This window comes from Propithecus coquereli, unplaced genomic scaffold (genome assembly GCF_000956105.1).
Source record: "Propithecus coquereli isolate 6110/MARCELLA unplaced genomic scaffold, Pcoq_1.0 Scaffold29, whole genome shotgun sequence".
In the NCBI taxonomy this organism is placed as follows: domain Eukaryota; kingdom Metazoa; phylum Chordata; class Mammalia; order Primates; family Indriidae; genus Propithecus; species Propithecus coquereli.
In genome coordinates, this window is record NW_012148507.1 from 8,259,711 (window position 1) to 8,270,776 (window position 11,066).

Below are 11,066 nucleotides of genomic sequence, written 5' to 3' on the forward strand. Positions count from 1 at the left end.
GATGTTCTTTCTACTATTCTCTGAATCAACAGGAATAAGAAGAGGCAGAAGAAAACAGAGGAACCAAAGAATCCATGACAAAGCCTTAATTAACTAATTAAAGAAGCTCTCAAGACTTTTGTTAATCTATTACTAGATTTCTACTAATCTTAATTTCCCTCCAAATAGCCCAAGCAAGCAAATGAGAGAAGCTAAATACAACTACCTATTAACATTTGGTTTGACTACAGTAAGTCAATGTAATTGTTAAAAGTAGTAGGATGATATTTTTGAGAGACCTATTTCTTTATAGGTATCTAACAAATTTTCTTGTCAAATATTACATAAAGTACAATGTTGTATTAATAAAGCCAAGTGAAATAAAGTGTAAATGGAACCAATCAAATAAACACAATAAAACACCATTAATTTGAGATAGGAACAGGGGAAAAGGATGAAAGCCTCTCTCTGCTGTGTCATAGTGAGAAGCCACACTGCCCATAAACCAGGAACATGACTTGACCTGAACTGACTCCATGGCACAGTGAAGTGCTTTATAACTGGATTTCACTATCCAACTAAATAATTCAGTATTTTTAATGAATTTCCTCTGTTCTGTAAGTGGCTATAGCCAGTCAGCTGAAATCAACCATTATAAACTAGGAAACTGCAGAGAAAGTTTCCAAGTAAGTCAATTTAAAACTTGCTTAGACGGTCTATTTTTCCTTTTATATTTATTACCATTACTTCATATGGCCTGAGATGAAATTCTACAGGACTCATTATAAAGTGGACGTTGACGGTTGCCTAGCCAGCATCCACTCCACCCTAGACCCTTTTTATAGTACCAATAAATTTAATTCAGATAATGGTCAGTTACCCACAAAGCCAATGTGCTTTAAGGAATCTGCCCCGCTTTCAGCTCCCCTAGTAGACCCACTGGTCTAAAGGTAATCCCATTCCTCTTGCCACAGTGATGATTCAGAAACTCAGGCCTAAGCTCAAAGCATTCCTCTGGGTTTGGCTTAAGAATAAAATATACGACTTAATTCAAGCCAATGAGACACAAGGGGGTGATTTTTAGGAGGATTTCTGAGAATAACGCTGTCTTGCTCTCATAAGAAAACTGCCAGGAGAGATGCCCTCTATTTGAGAATGTGAAACCCAGATCTTCTACGGCCATTTTGCTGCCATGATGAAAGTCAGCTAAGGACAAAACTAACTTAGGTACAAAGTCGACACACAGAAGGCAGGAGAGATGAGAAATGGAGCCACAGTCAATGAACTAAACCAGTCCTCAACTCATCCCTCTCTCAGCCTTCAGGTTACATTTCCATAATATATTTCCTTATTTTTTAAGCCTGCGTTAATCAAGTTTTGTATACTTGTATTCTAACTAATACACAAATAGAATCGAAAATAAAATCATTTAGCCAATCCTTGTCTTCCTTTAAAATCTATCTTAAATAAAAATAATTTGGATAAACAAACCAGCCACAGAAAAAGTATATAATACCAAAAGTTTCATAACTTCATAAGTAGAGAGTTTCAAAACTTTTTAAAATCAAAACAAGAATCAAAATCAGCAGCAATGTAACAGAAAATTATAACTTAGCTCAATAGTAGTGATATTTAACTTTGCGATATAAAGCATCGGGTTGAAATTCAGCATTGCCAGGTAGAAAGAAAAATGCATAAATTTTACAATAAAACCAGTTTAAGTGTGGGAGGAAGAAGGAACGATAAAAATGGAGACTGGGTAAAAGAGAAACTGGAAAATTAATACATAATTCTGTAAGCAACCGTAAATTTATCCAATGCAAATCTTACACAAGAAGTTTGATACAGTCTACTCAAGTAAGTTTATATAATATGAATTTTTTAAAATCGGCAGTTTTGTGACGGTATACTTCCTGGAAGGAAAAAAGTTATCTTCCACTCCAATTATTTTTGTACTGTACTTCAGCAACTCAGTTTTATGAATGAACAGCAAAAGCAGGTCAGGTACCAACAGGTGATATATCATGCTTCACATCAACACTTCCAGGAGGAGCTACAAAGCTTTGATATTTTTTCTGATGGCTTCTATTATTCGTATCACAGAGTAGGAAGATCCCATAGCTCTATCCTCTTGGCTTCAAAGAGAGCTAAAGAGAAGGTGAATCTCTGAAGAGCTAGCCTAAAACACTAACAGTAGAAGGGATCATTAAAATGCAGAGACAAGAACAATGAAGTCAGAAAGAAACAAAGCCTTGAAGCAGGCTCAGGAGGGAAGGTCATTGTTCCACTTATTTTTTTTTGGAGAACATGAAATTATTCTAATTTCTTATTACCCCATGAAGAAATTCTTCAAAACCATCCTCTTTCTTAATCCTCCCTTATATTAAGCATTTTATCAAAGCAAAGAGAAAACAGAATACCTTCAAAAGAGTCTGACTTCTCTGACTAACCAGTTTTTACAAAAGATTAACTTTTTATCGAAGCTCTAATTATTTTCCTAAAGAAAATAATTTTTCCTCATTATCTCTTTGAGGGCAGGTAATTTTATCTATTTGTTTAACAGGAGCAAACAAGGTGACCAGATTCAAAATAAGCTTACCCAAATTAAATACTTTTCTATGTATCAGCAAGAGTCAAATACAATTACATCCAATTCCAAATTGTATTAATACAATTATATCCAAAATGTATAGCCAAATCAGTAACAGCAAAATGACAATCTACCCAGGAATAAATCTAATACAAAACACACGAGTATAAGACCCATTTTAAAGACAACTAGAAAATTTTATTAAGACATTAAAAAGGGCCAGATAAATGAAAAAGAAAATAAAAATCTCAGGACCACCCCCCTACCTCCAGCAACTGTGAACCTGCAAAAGGCAAGGTAGAGGCCTCTGGCATGCCTCAAGGACTGGCCCCACAGATCATTCATTAAGGAAATCTCTTGCTGACCTCCCATAAGCAAGGACGTGCAAATTGTAACTTTAGGTCTCTAGCTCCTAAAACTGGAGTCTGTTCAATTCCACACTAATAATGAATTACAAGTTTATCTTCCCAGGTCTGCAAAACAGAGACCAGACAGGATCAGACATTCTTCCCCTGCCCAGGGACATCTACATAATTAATGCTTCCTTCACTCCCTTTTTCTCTTCTAACATTCTAACCTCATCTTAATGTAAAAAGATTTTCCTGGGTAACCCTTTGTTTGATTACCCACACCGCCCCTGCCTCTTTTTCTTTCTGTATGCCCTATCCCCTCTTAAATACTGAAACTCCTGAATTCCCCTTCAGAAAAACAGCCACAGGTTTGTCTGTGGTTTCTGTTTTTCCCGGGCACATCTTCAGCTTTGGCTTAATAAACCTCCATTGATTGAGAGCTTTGCCTCGGTCACTTATTTTGGGTCAACAATAAGGCACACTGAGTTCCTGGACTGTTAGACTCACAGCCGTAAATATATTAATTAAATCAATACACTCAAGAAGCAATACCAAGAAAAATGTCAGCAGAATTTTTCATTGAACCACACAAGTTTATATTAAAGTTCACTGGGAAGAGAAAATGCTGAAATATAAGTCCAATAACGGGGAAACCAGCCCTATTAAATATAAAACAGTACAAAACTACAGTAATTTAAATGGTGTGGAATTGGTGTAAAAATACAGTAATAAATCAACAGAATAAAACATACGATGTCCAATCCGATATGTAGAAAACCCTAAAGACTCCACTAAAAAAACAGAACAAATTAATTCAGTAAAGTAGCAGAATACAAAATCAATACCCAAAACCCATTTGCATTTCTCTTCATTGATAATGATCTATCCAAAAAAGAAACCAAGAACAATCCCATTTACAACGGCATCAAAAAGAAAGAAATACTTAGGAATGCATTTAATCAAGAAAGTGAAAGATATGTACACTGAAAAACTGACAAAAGGAACTGAAGACACAAATAAATGGAAAGATACCCTGTATTCTTGATTAAAAGAATTAGTACTGTTAAAATGTCTATACTACCCAAAGCAATACACAGATTCAATGCAACTGAATTCCAAGGGCATTTTTCATAGAAATACAAAAATCAATCCTAAAATTCATATGGAACAAAAGATCCCAAATATTCAAAACAATCTTGAAAAAGAAAAACAAAGTTTGAAGCATCACGCTTCCTGATTTCAAATTATATTACAAAGCTATAATAATCAAAACAGTATGGTATGGCATAAAAACAGACACAGACCAATGGAACAGAATAGAGAGCCCAGAAATAAACCAAAGCACACACAGTCAACTACTTTTCAACAAGGCCAACCAAAAAGACACAACAGTCTCTTCAAGAAGAGAAACACAGATGCTTACTCAATAGTCTGCAATATCAAAAGACAAAATGTTCTTTTTTTAAAAGTACCCAGCTACACAAAAACACACATAAAGACCAAATGAATAGAATGGAGAGCCAAGAAATAAATTCACACATTTATGCTCCACTGATGTTTGACAAGAGTGCCAAGATCACACAATGGAGAAAGAATAGTCTTTGGACTCTTATCTTACACCATACACAAAAATCAATTCAAAATGGAAAAAAGACTTAAATGGAAGGCCCGAAACTGTAAAACTACTAGAAGAAAATATATGGAAAAGCTGCTCGACATTGGTCTTAGCAAAGATTTTTTGGTCATAACACCAAAGGCACAGGGAACAAAGCAAAAATGGACAAGTGGGATTTCATCAAAGTAAAAAGCTTCTGCACAGCAAAGGAAACAATCAACAGAGTGAAAAAGCAACCTACAGAATGAGAAAATATTTGCAAACCATATATCTGATAAAGGGTTAACAGCTAAAATATATAAGGAACTCATACAACCATTAATATACAGCAAAAAACCACCCTCTTAAAACACAGGCAAAAGACCCAAATAGACATTTTTCAAAAGAACACATACAAATGGGCAACAGTTACATGAAAAGGTCCTCAACATTACTAATCATCAGGGAAATGAAAGTTGAAACCACATGAGATATCACCTCACACCTGTTAGGATGGCCATTATCAAAAAGATAAGAGACAGCAAGCTTTGGCAAAGGTGTAGAGAAAAGGGACCCCTCCCACACTGTTAGTGGGAATGTAAATTATTACAGCCACTATGGAAAACAGTATGGATGTTCCTTAAAATATTAAAAATAGAACTACTATACAATCCAGCAAACTCACTACTAGGTATACATCCAAGGAAAATTAAACCAATATATCGGAGAGATATCTGCACTCCCATGTTTATTGCAGTACCATTCAACAATAGCCAAGATATGGAATCAACCTAAGTGTCCAACAACAGATGAATGCATAAAGAAAATGTGGTATATATATGTGATGGAATATTATTCAGCCATAAAAACACCTGTCATTTGCAGCAACATAGATGGAACTGAAGGGCATCGTGTCAAACAAAATAAGCCAGACACAAAAACACAAATATCGCATGTCCTTACTCATATGTGTGAGCTAAAAAAACTGATCTCATTGAGGTAGTGACTAGAATGTTCGTTACCAAAGTCTGGGATGGATAGGGTTGGCGATGAAAAGAGGGTGGTTAATGGGTACAAATATAAAGTTAGACAGAAGGAATAAGTTCTAGTGTTTGATAGATACATAGAAACAGAAAGCAGGTAAGTGATTGCCCGGAACACGGGGATGGGTACTAATGGTTATGGAGTTTCTTTTTTGGGTGATGAAAATGTTCTAAAACTGATTGTGATGATGGTTACATAATTCTGTGAACAAACCAAAAACCATTGATTGTACACTTTAAATGGGTGGATTATATGATATGTGAATTAAATCTCAATAAAGCTGCTTTTTAAAAAATTATGCTGAGTGAAATTTGCCACGTATAAAAAAATGTAAACATTATATGATTCTACTTACATAAAATATCTAGAATAGGTAAATTCATCAAGAAAGAATGTATTTTGAGGTGACCAAGGGCTGGGTGGAAGAGGCAACAGGTAGTTATTGCATAATGGTTAGAGTTGCTGTTTGAAGTGATGAAAAAGTCTGGTAAATAACGGTGATGAATGCACAACACAGTGAACGTAATTAACGTCTCTGAATTGTACACTTAGAAATGGTTAAGGTGGCAAGTTTTATGTTACGTATATTTTACCACAATTTAAAAAAGAAAAAGATAATTCAGATCACATTGTTTCCCTGACAACCTTCCAGTAGATTCCCATCTCCCTCAGAATGAAAGTCCACATTTTCAAAATAGCGCAGGGTCCTAACACAATCAATCTGTCCCTTGCCCTTTCTGGTCTGACCTTACCTGTCTCACTCTGCTCCAGCTTACTTGCCTCCTAGGCTGCTCTTTGAATACAACCAACCATGCTCCCCGAGGGCCTTCTGTACTTTCTTTTTCTCCAGATAACCACAGGGTAAGCTCTCTCACTTCCTTCAGTTGTTTACTCAAAAGTTACCTTCTCAGAGAGACCTTCCCTGACCACCTATTGTAATACTGCAGCTCCCTACCCTTACCCCCACCTGCATTCTTCATCCCTCTTTCCTTTTTATTCTCCATGCGACTGTCACCTTCTGACATCTTATACATTGGACTTTTTGCCTTTCTCTTTCCACTAAAATGTAAGCTCCAAAAGCAGAGAGGTTTTTGTCTGTTTTGTTCACTGTTGGTATCTCTAGTGCCCAGAGCAGTGCTCAATAAATATTTCTTGGATTAGTAAGAGGAGACCTCTGCGGGGAGGGGAGGAGAAAAGAAACTTTTTATCTGAAGAATGCGAGCCCGTTTATCAGGCCCAGAGAGGCAACAGAATAAAAAAACAGGCCATGTCACTCCCCCTTGTGATAAATTATCCTGAAGTCACCTGCTATGTGGGCTCTAGACTGACGCCAAGTAGCTTTATCTCTGTAAGCCAACGAAAATTCCTGCCCAATAACTTTGGATCAATGGGCAGGTATTGCATAATGGTTAGAGTTTGTTTAGGAATGAAAAAGTTTTGGAAATAAGGGTGATGAATGCACAACACAGTGACCGTAATTAACATTACCGAATTGTACACTTAGAAATGGTTAAGACGGCAAATGTGTATCAGCCCCACTCCTTGTTCTCTCTCGCCCTTTAAAAACTTGCTTGTGGCCGGGCGCGGTGGCTCACGCCTGTAATCCTAGCTCTCTGGGAGGCCGAGACTGGCGGATTGTTTGAGCTCAGGAGTTCGAGACCAGCCTGAGCAAGAGCGAGACCCCGTCTCTACTAAAAATAGAAAGAAATTAATTGGACAACTAAAAATATATAGAAAAAATTAGCCGGGCATGGTGGCGCATGCCTGTAGTCCCAGCTACTCGGGAGGCTGAGGCAGGAGGATCGCTTGAGCCCAGGAGTTTGAGGTTGCTGTGAGCGAGGATGATGCCACGGCACTCTAGCCTGGGCAACACAGTGAGACTCTGTCTCAAAAAAAAAAAAAAAAACTTGCTTGTGCTGGCCAGGTGTGGTGGCTCACGCCTGTAATCCTCGCACTCTGGGAGGCCCAGGTGGGAGTATTGCTTGACCTCTTGAGTTCCGAGACCAACCTGAGCAAGAGCGAGACCAAAAAGATGATAGATAGATAGACAGATGATTAGACAGATTCGATAGACAGACAGATAGATTAGATTGGATTAGATAGGTAGATAAAAACAAAGAAAATAAAAACCTACTTGTAATTAAGGGCGAAGGAGCACTCCCCAAGGCAAGTGGGAAGTGTGTTCCAGGCAGCTGTCCTCACTCAAAGTAAGCTCTTTAGATTTAGTATCTCAGCTTCTTCCTTTTGGTTCAACGACTTCAGGATCTGAACTTCCCTACCTACCCCGACCTCCAACCTCTAAAAATTAACAGACCGAATTATACAAAGCCTGAAGTATTCTGACTTCCAGACTCCTAAATTAGCATCCTAAGGATTGTGTTAGCCTCTTCAGTACCGAGTAGTATTTTTGCATATCAATCCTTTCCAGAGAACTCAGATTCAACCAAGGGGAGGGAAAAAATCAATAAGGACTGAATGGTGTGACCTCAAAAAAAAAATCCAGCATAGCTTGCTAAATCACAGATACCGGGTTATTTCCTTCGACTTGGTTGTGTAACAAGGAGTGACTCGATTTGTCCAAGAGTAAAGGCTGAATCCTAAAGGCGCACGACGGACAACCCTGTCGCCCCCCCTTTCTGACTGACACCAACTCCCGTCCTGCCCGCGGTGCTCGGAAGAGGGAAGGGGGAAGGGGGATGTCCGTTTCTAGGGAATCTCCCAAACACAGCCCAGGGGCCGGTTCCGCCGGCCTAAGCACCCTCCCGTGTCGAAGAAGGATACACAGCTGGGGAAGCAGGAGTGGGGAGGACACGTTACCCTGAGAAGAGCCAGTTCAACGGGTCTGCTCCTTCAGCCGGACGACTTGTGGAGCGCCACAACAGCAGGGCCTGCAACCAGGCACCCAGGCTAGGCACCAAATCAACAAACTTTATTCCCGCGCTGCAGGGTGCAGACCAGTGCGACTCCCACGCAAGCTGTATGCTTCAGTCGACGAAGACGGACCTTTCCCGGCCCACCCCGGAGCCTTCCGCGCGGCACTGCAGCCCTCCCACCGCATCCCGTCCCGCGCCGGCCGGCACGGTGCGCGTGCGCAGGGCCTCTGGCGGCCGCTGAGCACTTCGGGAAGTGTAGTCTCCGTGCAGGTGCCGGTGGGCCGCCCGAGTCCCACATCCCGGCGGAATCCCGCGAAGTCAGAACACTCTCACCACCCGCCCCTTATTCCCATCTTCACACCTGTCCGGTCGCTTCGCACTCGCGCTGTATCCCCACGCGCTGGGCTTCCGTCAGGGCGCGCGCTGAGGGAGAGCGCGAGACCCCCTCTTCCCTCCAGCGGACTGTGCTGGGGGAGGCGGGGTCCGCCGCCCGCCCCCCACCGTCACCCTCCCCGCCTCCCCCTTCCCCTCCCCTCCCGGCGGGTGTCGGGCCCGCGTCCGAATCAAGGCGGCGGCCCCCGCAGCGGCCGCAGGAGGGGCGGCGGCGGTGGGCGCCGCAGGCGATGCCCCTGCCCCGCTGCTCCGGCGGGGGGCAGTGCGAGCGGCGGCGGCAGGGGAGGAGGCGGGGGGCGGCGGCTGCGGCAGAGGGGCCGAGAGCTGGCGGCGGCGGCGGCGGCGGTGGTCGTGAAGGGCATCGGCGGCGGCGGTGATGGCAGAGATGATGTGAGTGCCTGCTGCCTGGGGACCGGGGGCTGCGGACCCGCGGCGGGCGGCCCGGCGGCGTGCGGGAGCGGGAGGCCGAGGGCGGCAGAGGGATGCTGTGTGCGCGCTGCAGAGCCGGGAGCCGCCGCCGACGACTACCGTCCGGCTGAGGCTGGAGCCCGGCGCTGCGGCGGCCGGCGCTGTGGGATCCCGGCCCGGCGTGGGGGTCCCGGGCGGCGGCGGGGGCAGAGCAGGCCGAGGGGCGTCTGCGATTGTTCTCAACACCCCTCCCCCACCCCACCCCGTGTGTCTGTTTGTCACTTGCAGCTGAAGATGGAAAGAGCCAGGCGAAGGGGAGGAGGAGGCGGCGGCGGCCGCGGCCGCGGAGGCAAGAATGTGGGGGGCTCTGGCCTAAGCAAGAGTAGACTCTATCCCCAGGCCCAGCACTCCCACTACCCCCACTACGCGCCTTCAGCCACCCCTAATCAGGCCGGGGGCACAGCGGAAATCCAGGAGCTGGCCTCCAAACGAGTGGACATCCAGAAAAAGAGGTTTTACCTGGACGTGAAGCAAAGCTCCCGGGGTCGGTTCCTAAAGATAGCCGAAGTCTGGATAGGGAGAGGCCGGCAGGACAACATCAGAAAGAGTAAACTGACCCTCTCCCTGTCGGTGGCAGCGGAGCTGAAGGACTGTCTAGGGGACTTCATTGAGCACTACGCCCACCTGGGCCTAAAAGGCCACCGGCAAGAGCACGGCCACAGCAAAGAGCAGAGCTCCAGGAGGAGACAGAAGCACTCCGCACCCTCCCCGCCAGTCTCCGTGGGGTCCGAAGAGCATCCTCACAGTGTCCTCAAAACAGACTATATAGAGAGGGATAATAGGAAATATTACCTAGACCTAAAGGAAAATCAACGGGGTCGCTTCCTAAGGATTAGACAAACCATGATGCGGGGGACTGGCATGATAGGTTATTTTGGCCACAGTTTGGGCCAAGAACAGACAATTGTCCTCCCAGCACAAGGAATGATTGAGTTTCGTGATGCCTTGGTTCAGCTGATCGAAGACTATGGCGAAGGGGACATAGAAGAACGTAGAGGTGGAGATGATGACCCGCCTGAACTCCCAGAGGGGACTTCATTCAGAGTGGACAATAAAAGGTTCTACTTTGATGTGGGCTCTAATAAATATGGAATTTTCCTGAAGGTAAGTGAGGTGAGGCCACCTTACCGTAATACTATTACTGTTCCATTCAAAGCTTGGACAAGGTTTGGGGAGAATTTTATCAAGTATGAAGAAGAGATGAGGAAAATTTGCAACAGCCATAAAGAAAAGAGAATGGATGTCAGAAGGGCCAGTGGTGAAGAACAAGAATGCCTCGACTAGAGTGAAATTGAACTCCATCAGGCAAAATTTAAAATCATAAATTGGCTAAAAGTACTGATCCATAATCATTTGAAGAAGTTTTTCCTCTTTTTTGGCCCTTTGTTATTAGTAATACCTCTAGTAGTCTATACTTCAAGAAGTCTTATTCTCATGTTATGTTACACATAGATCACTATAATTCTTATGGGAATTCCAGACTTCCCAGAGCTAAATAGTTTAGCTGCTTCAACTGCTCCAGACTATTGAAGTATACAAATCAGCACAAAATGTGACATTCTGACATTCTGAATACCATAACTAAGATTTACATTGCACTATGACATGATCCTAAAAAAAAGATACAGATACTTAAATGAAAGTGTGAATTTCTATTTAACAAGTTCCCCAAAAAGCATTTCATTCCAACTTCATTAAAAGCTGCTAAGCTTATCTGTAGGACAGTTACCACAGAAACAGAAATTGACCTCAAGTACATATAAATATATTTATTT

General features: G+C 42.8%; 1 protein-coding gene across 2 annotated transcripts in view; it reads left to right on the plus strand.

The window, feature by feature from the left end:
* The first annotated feature begins 9,109 nt into the window (after positions 1 to 9,109).
* The window catches only part of PURG (purine-rich element binding protein G), a 55,967-nt gene continuing 54,010 nt past the window's right edge, over positions 9,110 to 11,066 (plus strand). The window contains exons 1-2 of one of the 2 annotated variants that reach the window (XM_012648586.1): positions 9,110 to 9,213; positions 9,520 to 10,395. In XM_012648586.1, the coding sequence (XP_012504040.1) occupies positions 9,526 to 10,395 (870 nt within the window). In that variant the 5' untranslated portion in view covers positions 9,110 to 9,213; positions 9,520 to 9,525. Of the gene's footprint in view, positions 9,214 to 9,519; positions 10,903 to 11,066 lie in introns of those variants that run through there. The other variant, XM_012648585.1, reaches the window with a different exon arrangement.